Source organism: Strix uralensis, chromosome 1 (assembly GCF_047716275.1).
Source record: "Strix uralensis isolate ZFMK-TIS-50842 chromosome 1, bStrUra1, whole genome shotgun sequence".
NCBI lineage: Eukaryota > Metazoa > Chordata > Aves > Strigiformes > Strigidae > Strix > Strix uralensis.
Window position 1 is genome coordinate 149,798,073 of NC_133972.1, and position 14,477 is coordinate 149,812,549.

Consider the following 14,477-nt stretch of genomic DNA (forward strand, 5'->3'; position numbering starts at 1 on the left):
CCTACTGTTTGTGTCTGTTACGATTTCTGCTGGTCTCATCTTGCTCTGTGCAAGCTGTGACAGGTTTTTGTGCTTGAAGAGGTTATGTGGGGTAGCTGATCCCTGGTGAGCTCTTGGCTCCTGTTCTTCCGATCGCTGGACCGGCTGCCTGACTGACGGAAATGCCTGGTGAGAGCTGCTTGTCACCAGCCTCTCCAGGCAAGAGAATTGCAAGGTGTGCTGCTCAGAAAAGCGCCTGTCCTAAAACTCGCGCTCATCCCAAGCACAGAATAAAAAAATGTGTGGTTAGACTATTAAAACCACCATCTCATCACTTCTGAAGAATTCATTCCCAGATCTGCTCTCTCTGCTCTAACCAGCAATTGTCACTGTGCCCTGTTCATGGGAAAAAGGGATAGGCGGCTGCCCTAAATCACATCAGAAATATTTGAACGATTTCCCGCAGTGAGGGAATATGAGTAGTTCTGATTTGTCTCGTTTTAGCCGAGAACTTGTGGGAGTGTGAGTCATCCTGCAATCAAAGTAATACAACTCAATATGAGATTCTTGATGCTGATTCTCCTGGCATTGTGCTGCTGTTGCTGCATGGGATCAAACCAAGGAGATCTACCGCTGCTGTGCTGAGCTTTGCCAGAAGGACGTGTTAAAGGCTGGGGACTGGCTTTCAGATGTTGGCTTCATGAGCTGGTCGTCGGTGCCTGGATTCTGCAAAGACACCCTTCAGAGCTGCCTCTAAAGTGAACTGTACAGGAGATCCCTGAAGGTGTTTGGTATTAGCTTGACAGATACTGTGCATTTTAAATCAGTTTTTCTATCAAGGATATGTTTCAGACCTCTCAGTTTACAAACCACAGATCTCTTTCTTGACACTAATGATGCCTACTTAGAACCAGAGGACAGCACTGGCTAGACTTTTTGTCTTTTAAGGTCTGGGGATAGGGTTAATACAAGAGGGGGTGACTGCCCCATCCGAGCAGGAGCTACAGGAGACCATTTCTTCCTTTCTCATCCTCTCAGTTATCTCCTGTATTCCTCTCTTCCCACTATGCGTCCCCAGGCTTGAGACCTGATGAGATAAGAAAAGAGGAAGCATTGGCAGAAACTTAAAATGTTGTTTCTTTCTGGATGTGCTTAATGTTTCATGTTAGACTCGGCGGCCCTGGTGCCCTCAGAGCTCCTCCTGGAGCTCAACTCCCCGAGCTAGTGCTCTGAAGGGCTCTTTATTAACACAGCAGTAACCTAACAATGGTTAGAAACCTGGCTTTGGATGTTGGAAATTCAGGGTTTATTTTCCTTTCTGTCCATGGAAATTCACACCAGTGTTTCCTAAGAGTGACCCAATGGCCAGAGCACATGCTGAGGCTGCTCACTTTCCATTTTGGCGTACACCATGTGAGTATGGAAAAAAATCCATGATTCTTTGGGGCATGAACAGGAAGCCTTAAATAGTAGCAGTATTTTAGCCATGGAGCCCAAGCCAGCATTGACTCCAGGTTACAAGGACTGTCTCTTCCTGCAGGTCTTCTATCTAATCCATGCCTATGGGGTTGAAAACATTAGGGGACATGGACAAGGCTTTACTCGTTTATTGGATTTGCTGTAATTTTCCCATGTTGACTCAAATAGGAATTTGGCATAGAGCTGGTTGGCTTACTTGGGGTTGAAACAGTTCTGATTATGTACAGGAGGCTTTTCAGTACCTTGTGATCTCATGGATAAATCCACATTTCCCTATTCTTCTTTAGGACTGGGCAATATGCCAGGATGTCAAGCTTCCAGATTCAGTCTGATCTACACAGCAAAAAGGGGCAGCACAGAAAAGGTTAGATTTTTTTATTGAAGAGGACAAAAAAGTTTTCCCTTTCAGTGTATCCCAAGATTTGAAGGTTTGTGTCAAAGAGAAAGTTTTCACTTCCTTTGATCTCCTTACAAGGAGGGAGTTACTTTCATGCCTGTCTTAGTGACAGGGAGAGGAGAAACTTGAAACACAAAGTGGCCTGGATTTCCAGAAGTCAGCAGAGATTGAAAATGGTCACCACCTTGAAGAAATGTATTCCTAGGTAACAAACAGGATTGAATGTTAGAAAGTGCTCCGTTTAGGGAGCTGACAAACTGGAGGTTAACCATATTTAGTCAATGTCCTTGTCTCATTTCCAGTGTTTCAACACTGGCAAAACATACGGATATATATGTAGAGAGGCTGTGTTGATTTCTGGTAGTACTGATTATATCCCCCAAATTCTGAGGAAAATAGATATAATTGTTGCTTTGAGAATCCCATAATTGAAAGAAAGTAGTAGTTTAGCAGATGTTTGACCATAAAGTATCAAAGAATTCGTATTTTTTGCATGTGTTTTAAAATGCCTTTTTTTTTTTTTTTCCTGATGGGTGACCCTGCCCTTTCATTTTAAAAAAATACTGACAAGTAAAACCAACCCCAGAATGCAGCCTGTCTGAAATGCCTCCTTAAAAAAGGAACAGTCTCTGGTTTCTGTGTACTTTTTGTTGCAGCAAAACTGAAATAATATAAATATGAAGAAGATGTATTGGCAGACTTTTTACTAGTTTTTGTGTTGAAGTTGTGGATTTTTTTGTTTAACTGTCAACAACATTTGGTCCAGTCCTGCTCTTATAGAAGGTGGTGGGAGTTTTGTCACTTAGATAATATGAAAATAGTTCTAGCCTGTTATTTATAGAATGGGGATAATATGTGTCTTGAAGCTGTTGAAGGTGTGTACTGTTGCTATAGGCTCACAGGCTGTTTAAGCCAGGGATGCTGCTGAAAGAAGTGGTCTGGCCCCAGTCTTGACTGATGTATTTCTCCCCATTTCTGACCCTTCTTTTTTATTTCTCAGTGGTGAAGTGGGTTAGGGAATTCAGCTAAATTAACAAAAGGCCAACAAAAAAGTTAATTTTAATGTGTACCAGAGGATTTACCCTTGAGTTGCTAGCATCTTGGATGCTGACCTACTGGGAGAGAAGGATATCCTTCTGGAGGGACTTGGGTACCCCCTTTGATGAGAGGTTCAGTGCTGAGAACAGGGGATGGAGAGAGTCATAGGCATGAGAGCAGAGTGCACGGCAAAGCCGCCCTCCTGTCTTCACTGGATCCCTCTTTTTCTACGTGTGAGGAGCTATTGATTCACATCTCGAGACCATGAGCCTCAGTATTGGATGCCTGTATTGTTTATTATTACTTAGAGCAACACTGCTTGTGGTAAGATAATTATGCTACTGTTTTTCTTGGAATGTAAAAGATGACGTCCATGAAGGACTTCAGACACTGTGGTGTTCAGTGGCCCAGCATCTGGGCCAAAAGTTAGTGCAGTGGCATTTCAAAGATTTAGAGAGTAGGAGTAGCTGTGTGGCTTTGGGGTGGACATGCTGTCTGGGAAGGACATGGGTTCCAGTCACTGCTTTAATGAACATTCGAGTGAACTGTACAGATTGGCAATGGCTAAACATTGAATTTTCAATTCCTGGCCCTTTTCAGTGTTGCTGAGTTGAAGGTGGTTACCTCAAGGATGGTAAGCCCAGCAGATGCTCCCGCCTCACACTAACAGAGGCAGGATTTGAGCAAGGTTTTCTGCATGCATGGGAAATGCGTGCACAGCAGGGTGGCACTGTCACCTTCCCTCCTGGGGGACAGCCTGCAGTGACTGGCATCTTGATAAGAAGGGAGTGGTTGCCCTTGGTACTTCCTACCTTGGGCACCTGTGTGCTCCAAAACTGTTTTTTCTGGATCCTGTTCTTGGGTGCCTGATTCTTCCCAGACATTGCATTGCGAGACTGTGCCCTGTGCAGGGCTGCTTCTGGGAGAACCAGACCTGTTGCCCTGCTCTTTTGGCATCCAAGACTTCATGCAGGGTGTTGGGTCCAGCCCCCTTGCTGCAAAGATTTACTGCTGCACAGTAAGCTACATGTTTTTGAAACCAAACTGTTCTAATGAGATCCGGTACTTGCTGGAAATTGTAAGTCATATTTGTCAAAAATGTAACTATTATATAGTGTTTATTTTTCTCTGTGTTCTTCTTAAAGAACAGAGTAATATGTTTAGTCTCTGTGCTGTGCATCAGAGCTGAGTAGCTTCATATCCTTTTGGATAACTCTCCTATGTAATTTTAGTTTCATGAAGTAATTCTCTTTGCTGTTCCAGAGAGTAGGTGAGGTCACATTTTCCAGAAGTATATTCAGAGTTTACAGAATCTTTCTTCCTGATAAAAGCCCTCTTCTTCGTTTCACAGTTCCCCTAAAATATTTAACCTTTTCTTCATATTATAATTCTTATATCAATACATATTGATATGTGTTTATAGAGCAAATGTGTTTCTAGGTGTTAAAGGATTTTAAATTTTCTGTACATGCTAATAATTTTTGAGGGAGAAAAAAAATAAGTGATGATATGAATCTTTCATTTGCTTCAGCCTGACACTAAGTCTTAATTTGATGAGTTCATTATGGACCCAGAATTTGGGTTTGTTTTTCTGAAAATCTTGTTGAATTACATGGGGCATTGGGGGAAAGCTGAATTAATTCCTGGAGAGAGCTAAAAAGTGACATGTTTTTAAAAGAGGTAAGAAGTTGAAGGGAAAAATGTTTTCTGGGCTGATTTTAGAGGATGCTGAATCTAAATAGGATATAATGCCAGGTCCCTAATTTTACTTAGCTTTTAAGAATATATTTGCCTTTTCTCTCTACTCCCCAAAACCTTCTTTTCTTTGACCTGCCCCAACAACTACCATTCTTCCCTATCTCCAGACATATATATCTACTTTTTCACTGTTGTGTGCTTCATCTTCTTACATCCTCATCCAGGAGTATTGATCCTGGCACAAGCTCCAGGTCTGTGCAGGGTGATGTGGCATCAGGATCCAAGACTGCCATTTTTACAGAACTGCACATCCTAGCTGCTACACTGTAACTTTGTATGTGCAGCTCTTTCCAGTGATGCATGCAAAAGAACTTCTCTGTAACTCTGTGAAAGAAGCTACATTGCAGATAGGCACAAGACAGTGTGCGTGTGGGCCTTTTCTGAAAGAAGCACGGCCATGGTACTTCAATCCTGGGGAGATGGTCAGGTCTGGAGGACAACTGGATTAGCCAGGCTAAGGTCAGAAAAGTGTGGGGCTGCCACCTGCATGTGCTTAGGGTCAGCACGGTATACGGTATACCTTGATGCAGCAGCTTCCAGGCTAAATTAGCTTTGTGGGAGAGCTGAGATGGAAATGGAGAAATCTGAGAAATGGCAGCCATCCAGTAGACAAGAAACGAGTGTGGTCTTATGTCACTGCTCTGTGAAGCAGAGCTGCAATCATCAGGTAGACTTCAAGGCTTCGTGTGCTGCTCTTGTGGTGTGCTGCTGCTCATACTCTTTCTTTGTCTTCTTCCTACCATGAAGAAGTGCCTTGATTTCCTGGTCCTGGTGTCCTGATGCCTGGTTCTGATGAATGGGGAGGTAGCACTCTGTCTCCCTCTTGCTCTCATGACTGCAGAGGCCAGGACATGTTTCAGATATGTTCTTCCTCAGTTTCAAAATCTTCACCAGTACCAGAACAATTAGATGTGTTGTTGAATTTTTGTGTTGATATTTCAGGCACTATTTTATGCTTAGGATGCAAAAATTTTAAATATATAACTCACAGGGAAGTCTAGCGGAGACTTAGTCGATGTAGTTTCCAGCTTTGTTTTGTCTAGGCCTAAAAATACCAAATTTCAGTGGTTTTAAGCAAAAATTGCCTTGCCCATTGGATTATTTATTTGACAGTGGCAGCTGCAGTGCATGTGGATCAGCAACATTGCTGTTCCATAGTGTTATTTGTAAGAGAAATCATAATTCTTATGTTCACACAGTGTGAAGTAAATGAAGTTTGGAAGGTACATAGGAGTGAGTTGTTCGCTTCCTGTTATTGAAAAAAATTGTCAAATTAATGATGACTGCATTTGGCTTTCTAACTAGATCTCCAAGGGACTGTTGCTGTTAACTGGATGACAAAAATGACACTGGGGGACAAAAAGAAAAGAGTAAGACCATAATTGGGTAATGAGGAAATTAGTATCCAGTATGATTAAACAGTATGCAAATGATATTTTCTTCTGGCTTTGCTAAATTCTTCTTTTAATACAGCAGTTGATTGTAACTAACAAGGTTGAATTTCTGTGTGTTTGTGAGTTGAGTGTTTCTAGTATAGTAATAAATAAAAAACAATAGAGACTGGGTTCCCAAATCTCAGGAATTCCTGATACTTGATGTGGTATAGCCTTGCCATGTCTTGCCCTGGTGTGGTCAAGAATAGCAACAGTATTCTGTATGAAGTTTCCTTGATGTTTTAATAGAGATTCATCAGTTTTTAAAATCTGATAATAAGGTGGATTTTCCTTTTTTTAATTACTCTTCTCTGAAACCTGTTCCTAATACAAACAGATGCATAGCTCCAGATACTAAAATGGCTTAAATATTCACTGCTTTTAAACTTGGAGAGAATAAGTTATCTTGTGAGGAATTCCCTTCGAACTAATCTTCTGGCATGATTGCTGGCAGGTAAGCAGGTGCTATGAGGTGACTCTCCAGACAGAATTGTTCATGCCAAGAATCAGACTTCTGATGTATGGCAATGTTGCAGACAGCTGATTTACAGGTGCTTTTATATATATATAAAAACCTGGACTTTCTGTAGCTAATAAAGAGTGACTAATCAGTCTTGCCTTCTACCTGTGACGGATTGTAGACTTTGCTAATGCGTACCACGTGATTTATTTCAACTGACAGTGTGATCATCACAGCTGTGGCATATCCAAGTGTTTAGATAGAAATGTACATTTCTGGGTACAGAGGACTTTGTAATACATATTTTTTTTTTTGGTAATTGAAAGTTGCCTGCTTGTTTCCACCATTAACACCCTTCCTATACCTTAATTCTCAGAAATGACAGGGTACAATTTGCTGTTTAATTTGAGAAATGAGAGGAAACCCATGGTACTACATAGATTCTCTTGCTTACTGGCCCAATCCAACAATATCTATAATATTTCACATGGTGAGAACAGATAGTCTTCAGCTTCAGCTAAGTTTATCATGTCATAATTCTGTCTTCTACACTTCAAGCCCTTTACTTAGCTAATTTCCCGAATGCTCTGTATTCATCTTTTGGACTGTGTGGGTTGTAATCTTTACATCTTGCTTAAGTAAGCAGGCAATCCGGCTCCCTCCTTACATGGGTTTTCTGAAGACTCTGTTCAATAACACACAGACAAGCTCTGGATCAGATAACGATAGGAGTAAGAAAGATATAGAATTGCTTTCGACATGGGAAGCAGAGCCAGGAGGCACTGGATTGGTAGGAGATGCTAGGGGTGCAGTTTTGTTAATTTGCTTAAAGGCTCAGTAAGGTGAGGCATTTCCCATTTTTAAAAGGAATAACTCATTCCCCTTAAACTGATAAACTGTTGGGTTTTTTTGTTTCATTTCTCCCTTTTGCACAGGAGATCTTAGGGTAGTTTGTAGAAATGGTATAAAGTGGGACTAAAATTCAAATGAGTCATTGAATTAGTCAGAAGTTACCCAAGAGTGAAGTTCTACTTTGTTACGGAAAGCACTGTAATCAATGCTTTATGTATACTGTGCTGTCATTAGGTTAAAATTGCAGGGAGAACCTCTGTTTTGTTTTGTAAAAGGATGGCTTTATTTAGCTTTGGGAACATTCAAAAGTAGAGATACTGAGCTGGAGTTTGCAGCTCTGTGTTCTTTCCCTTAGCTTTAATTCCCACAAAGCTCACTGTACAAACTTCTGATGCCTGTTGTCTACAGAGGGCCATAAAAGTACTTCTCCGTGATATTTCTTAGGGATTATAGATAGTTACTAGCTGTCTGTAGCATTCTTTAAAAACCATCCAGAGTTGGTGTTTATTCATTAATGCAGTAAAGTCAAGAAGAGTTACACTCCTTGCTTCCCTTGACAAACAATCACTAATACAACGTGTGCCCTTCCAGTGCCTGCTGCATGATCCAAGTGGGGCATTGGGGAGAGCTAATATGAGATATGGATTGCAGTATCAACTTACTGAAACCATGACTTTTCTTGCGGAAAACAAAATTTTTCAGATACCTGGCTTTATTTCCAGTGGCACAGTTCCATACCCAGAATGATCCTGTTGCGGGGATGCTCCTTAGCTGCAGTTCATTAGAAGCAGCTGGAGTCTGTTAGCACGCTCTCCTACCTGCCAACAACAACTAGTAAAATTTGAAGGTGATTCTCTGGTTTGTCTCTTTGTGCCTCTTTTTGTAAAGCTAAGAATCTGAACAGTTATTCAGTTAAAATTTTTACACCTCTCATGCTAGGTTAGTCCTGTAGCTAAAACTTACAGGCTTTTGCTGTAGCAGTAGATGTCTCTTGCCCTCTTAGTGGTGCACTGTTAAGAAACGAAACTTTTTTGTGTGAAATAGTTTCTTTAAGGTTTTGAAGTGTATTATAGTTTGATCTTAAAGAAGCCATGAGCCTGGATACACAGGTGCTGGAAGAGGTGATCTTCCTATTTTTCTATCAGTTCTTCTCATGTATTACAGTCTCAGATATAAGCCTTTGAAATCTTCTCCAAATAATTCTTACATCACAAAAAAAAAAAAAAAAGACTTCAAAGGAGAAACTATTTCTTCTTAAAAACATGATAGTTTGACAAATTCTTGCTAGACATTTGTTATTAGTTTTAGTTTTCACTGACATATTTTGTGGCTTTTAGGTGAAACGTACAACACTAAAATTTTAGGCATCCATTACTTCTTCTATATTTAGAAGAAAAGTACCAGCCCACATTGTTAAGCAGTTTCTGCTTATCTCTGTAACCAATCAACAAAATTGCATTTTAAGCATAGTGGTCATTTTAATGAATTACTTCTTAAATGCTATGAAATATAGTTCCTCAATTAATATTCTAAAAAGTTAGAAGGATTCTCTGGCTTTGGGAAAAACAACTTATCTATAAAATCCTGTATTTTTTCAAGCAAGATAATATAGCTATTCAAAACTATTCCAACTATTAAAAACAAAGAGCTTGGTGGGATATAACTTACCACATGTGAATAGTTTTGCAGAAGTACCTGCCTGTGTTCTCTGTATCATAACTGGGAAAGATGGGTTCCTGGGAAAACGCGCAGAAGGAGATCCAGTAGAACTGTGGTATTCTCCTGAATTAAATATGAAGATTTTTTAAAATTCATAAGCATACTGTAACATTTGTTCAAACTGCAGAGCTTTAATTTCATTTATGGATTAAATAATTTTGTGTTTCAGTCTAAGAATACGTGCTTCCACTTGTCTTATGTTAAGAGAAGTTGTTTAGCAACACATCAAAACAGTTCCATGAAAAGACTACTATCTTTTTTTATTAATCCCATAGGCAGATTTTGCAAATGTTTTTGTACTATAAATGATTGCAGTGAGGCATTAAAGCACATGCAGAGGACAGAATTCCCCCTGTGTATCCTTCTTGCCCTTCAACTTATGTTTGAATACCAACCTGATAGCATGGTTTGCAGAACTGTGTGTACTTGGTTCAGAGTGCTATTATAGCTCTTTAGTACCAGTCCCTGATGAAGCATTCCACATAGTCTTCCTTTGCCATTAAGAAGTTAAATCTGATTTCCTGTATTCACAATCCATGCTTGTCTGTTAAAACTGGCTATAGGAGAGTTATAGGAAAGCGATGTTAAAGACACTTGTAATACTTTCTTTCAGGAATTACAGCAGAAGTTATAGTGGTAGCCTCTTTTGATGAACTGCACAAAAGAGCTCAGGAGGCCAAGGGGAAGATTGTTGTCTACAATGAACCTTTCACCAGTTATGGTGAAACTGTGCAATACAGATCACAGGGAGCAGTGGAAGCTGCTAAGGTTGGAGCAGTGGCATCCCTCATTAGATCCATCGCTTCTTTTTCTATTCATAGGTAAGCATTTTTCTCTTTTTCTCACATTTTAGCCTTCAGTTCATATGTCATTTCTGGGCAAGCATTTTTGTCTCTATGACTTAAACATTGCCAGTTACAAGTGGGTGTTCGGTTTTGAAAGTATTGGCTGCATAATAGTTTTTTTCCCTTGTGCTTTGTCATTTTTTCAAAATGTTTTCATATTTTGTTACTGATCCAAATTCTGTATGATATTTGTTTTGAAGAACTTCCTGCATTCTCAAGGCTGCCATAAATAATCTGAGATCAACAAAATCAAATGTCTTTGATGACGACATGTACCAGACTGTCAGTGATGATATGAACTGGTTATTCTATATATTTGTCTAGAATATAAATGTGCAGTTTTTATTGTATTGGTCATTTTCCTAGCGTGAGACTGACTTGTACTAGATGAAGGAATAGCCTGCTTTGAACATAATAATTTAGAACACTTTAGCAGTAAGGTTTGTAATTCTCATGCTGCTTTTTAAGCAAGGTCAGTTGAAATAATGTTTTTTTAAAAAATCTAAGTATTTTTAGATGTCTTAATATGTTATTTATCATATATAGTGTTACATTGTTGAAATGAGCTTTTTTTAGTTTTCTGATTGGTAATAGAAGTAGTTATTTTATCTGGTCATTTTTTTCAACTCTGAAAGCTTACACTTAAAATCCTCATCTATTGTGAAAAAGACTAGTTGAGGCATAGAGAGGAAATAAAGTTGAGTCCAGCCATAAGGTAAAAGGGTGACGCAGTTATTGGTGAGCTTAATGCCTGCAGTGAACTTCGCGTAGTAGCCTGCTAGCTGCAGTGAGAGTTGGGGTCATGCAGGCTCAGACAGCAGAGCTGGGCTGAAGACTGCAGGCAGGACAGACCCATCTCCCTGCCCACCCTCCTGAACCTGAGCTGCAGCCTGAGCGGGAATGGCAGGGATTTTAAGTGATGCCAGACACAAAGCTTGACTGCTTAAACTGTACAGCTGTGTTAATGAAACTGCATAGAAGGAAGACATGCAGTTTATCCAAGAGGTGCTGTATTTTGTAACATTGGGGGGGGGGGGGGTTTGGCAAATACATGTACAGGTCATTTATTCCTCCCCCTAGTTGCCCAGTAACTCTTTAGCCACAGAGTTATCGGCAGTAGCTAACTGGACCCTGAATGTGTGCCACATCATAAACTGGAATTGTGCTCTGTTTAGATAACACTATGGTTTCTTTTTGATCTCTGCTCCTAGGTTTTCTTTCTACATAAGTCTAGGCTGGTAGGTGGGAAGGGACAATAAGGCTTTGGGTCTTACTTGAGGCTGGAACTGGGAAATGGCTGGGACAGGCACTTGGAAGCATGCTTGATTCCACCATTTCTGACAGAACACAAGTGGTCACATCTCAGCAGTATGGGAAGTGTGCAAGCATCACCATTTGTGATGCTTCAGAAAGTCTGAGACATGCAGTAATGCCAAGTAACTGTATTGGATCATGTGCAGAAGACAGCTCTGCTGCCAGTGTAGTTGCTTGATTGCATTTTTATATGCTCCGTATTCCCCTTAGGAAGCCAACATTACCTGTTTAAAATGCTTTCTCAAAAATAAAGTACTCTGAACTCAGATAATATCCAAACTATCCTAGTATATTTCTTGATGCCCAACAAATGTGATGTTTATGATATATTTTCCAATACATATAATTTTCTAATGAAGTTGATAATAATGAACAGATAGTAGAATATATTTCAAAAACAGGTTTATGAAAAATTATATGGTTTCAAAATATTCTCTGATGATACCAAATAAGACTATTGCAATTTGTAATCTGGTGATTATCTGAAGACCAGAAGACTGTCTATCCCGTCCTCAGTTCTGGTGCCCTGCAGAGGTGTTCATTTGAAAGTGACTCTGTGTCTTCTGTTTGCCAGACTATTTATGGAAGTGCATTTTAACATGTAATGGAAAATTTAGAGATGAGGAATAGAGGTGAAGACTGAAGGTAGTAAAGCCTGATTATTAGGTCTGGGTACTAGCATTACAGCTATTTCAGAATTGAATGAAAAGAGTGGAGAAAGAGGTGCCAAATGCATGTTTGTTTAGAAGTACTGAATCCTTAATTGAGGTTGGGAGCTGAGGTGTCATTCCCAAAAGCAATTTCAAATTTAGATGCTGCCAGGAAGCATTTTTTCATTAAATGTACTTTCTGTCCTGTCTTTGTTTACCTTCACTTAGGGTTTTTTTGGGTGTGGGAGGGATTGGTTAATCAATTTTTTCAGGAATCCAGGTATTCAGGTCCAGTCTGCACTTTAGCCGCTCCATGATGCCTAGATCTGTTTGTCTTGTTTCTAACAGAAAATAGGTATTGCTGTAGGCAGGGGGGATTTTCTTATCTCCATGCCTTCTCCTAGTTTTCTCTTAATCACCATCCGTGTGTCTCCTTGTCTGTCCTACACATGTCCTGTGCTGGATGGACTCCATGGTGCTTCTTTTCAATCAGTGTCTGGGGCACTGTTTGTTCAAGTTGTTTGCCTTTTTGATTGACTGATGGGAAATACTGCATTGTTGCAGGGAATAGCATGTTAGAAGGGTGAGAGATGAAAGGTAAAAAGTCGATAAAAGACTTCTAAGTGTTGTGAAAGAAAGTCTTGCATTCTTGTAACTTGTATACTGCTGCTTTGTTGACCAGAACCTTTACTTCTTGGGCCTGTGTGTTTACATGTGCACCTATAATATGAATAACTGCTAATGGGATTGTGCCAGTTCTCCAAAACATTCTGGAAACATCTTAGAAGAAAGTATCCTCCTCGTGATACTGCACTATCCCGCTTTCCTCAGGTGAATGAAGGGTGGAACACCACAATTTTCCCTAAATTGATCAGCTTTGGTGTTGTTTGTTGGTGTTCTTTTTTTTTAAGATTTCAACCCCTTTTTGGACAGGAGGTCGCTTATTGTTATTTGCTTATGCTGTTTGCAATGAATTAAGATGGCTGGAACAATGGAAGCCACTTTGTGGTGTGATTTCTCAGTGATCTTGCAACGTGAATAATATTAATAGGTTAAAACAAGGTACTTTCTAGTAGATTAACATTTTAGGATTATTAGGGCTGATTATTAAATCTTACTGACAAGACAGAATTGGTAAAGTCACAACATTAATTAAATCAGTGTTCTCTTGCTGACAGCTTGGTGGCTGTTTCTTGTTCCAGAGATGGCAAGCGGCTGCCACATTGTCAAGGGCAAAAAGTGTGAAGGGAACCTTTGAGTAGGGGTTATGTGGGCAGTTTATTTTCTTTAAGGTTTGGTAGCATAGCTATAGAGTGAATGAAACTGCTTGGGGACTCAGGCATCCCAACTCTGAATGAGGGCAAGAAGGGATGGACTTGGATATATGCAGGAAAACTCATTGCTGTGTTTATATTAGGGCTCATGCCAATTCATCACTGACAGTGAAGGGCTTGAAGGATTTGTTGTTGAGTTTCAAGGAGTGGATTCATTTATTTAGGACAGAAATGGTAAGTGAAAAGGAAATAAAATTAGCAAAAGTATCTCCCTTGGCCTGTGAAGAGATGACAGTAGTTACATGGTTGGTATTACCATGTTGGTGGCATATTACCATGTTGTGTCTTGCGACATTGTCCCCATGTTGTGTCAGAGTCGAATAATTCTCTTGCTACTTTACAGATATCATGTAAGAGTGGGTTTTGTTACTTAGAAGAAAGTCATTATAACAGGTAGGTAATTTTCCCTGCCCTCCCTCCCAAATGGTGTGTTTATGACAACCTTCTTCCCAGTAACAATTTCCTGAAGCACTGGCAATTTGATGGTGAAAACATTTAAACATGGATATTAGGAGTTAAGAGTAACAGAACTATTTTTAATGAACCTTCTCAAATAACACATATTACTGTAATCAGTCAACAGTATCCATAGTATTTTGCTTTTTGGAGAAATCCAGATGTTGACTTTTAGCTTTAATAACTTGACTGTGCTGTGATTAATGGTCTTGTACAATTTAAAGTAATACATACACTTACTGTTGTGTATAATAAACTGATGAGTATTTCCCAGTGTGTAGTGGATGTTTTTACAGGAAAAATACTCAATTTACAAGGCATGGTTAAAAATGTGGTTGTAATAAGCTACCCATAAGTCTGGTTTTTTGCTTCCTAGCTGTACGTTTTTAGAACATTTTATAGATAAAAGGTATCCTTTAGCTATTGAAATGGTCCAGTATTTATCCTGTGGTGAAGGTACCCTTATCAGTCTAAAACTATAAGTCCTTCTGTTCCTCAAGAACCACAGATAAAGTCGTAACACTCTGTCTTGTAATAATAATCCCTTTAAGGGCTCTAGAAAGGAGCAAAATCAAGTGTTTTTCAAGAACTCAGAATGTTCCCCAGAATTCTCAGAGATGAATGCCAAGAGCCCAATTATTATTTTTTTTAAATGCTGCAGAACAGTATATAAGAAAACCAACAGGGAACATATTGCAAGGCCACAATAGGCCAAGGAGTGCTTTGACCCAGTCTGGAGGCTGTTAACAAGGACACATACTTG

At 39.7% G+C, this 14,477-nt stretch overlaps 1 protein-coding gene across 1 annotated transcript in view; it reads left to right on the forward strand.

Annotated features, from left to right (window-relative positions):
• Nucleotides 1-14,477, forward strand: part of CPQ (carboxypeptidase Q) — a 162,778-nt gene that overhangs the window by 27,130 nt on the left and 121,171 nt on the right. The window contains exon 3 of the mRNA XM_074885026.1: nt 9,729-9,936. Within this exon, the coding sequence (XP_074741127.1) occupies nt 9,729-9,936 (208 nt within the window). The remainder of the gene's footprint in view (nt 1-9,728; nt 9,937-14,477) is intronic.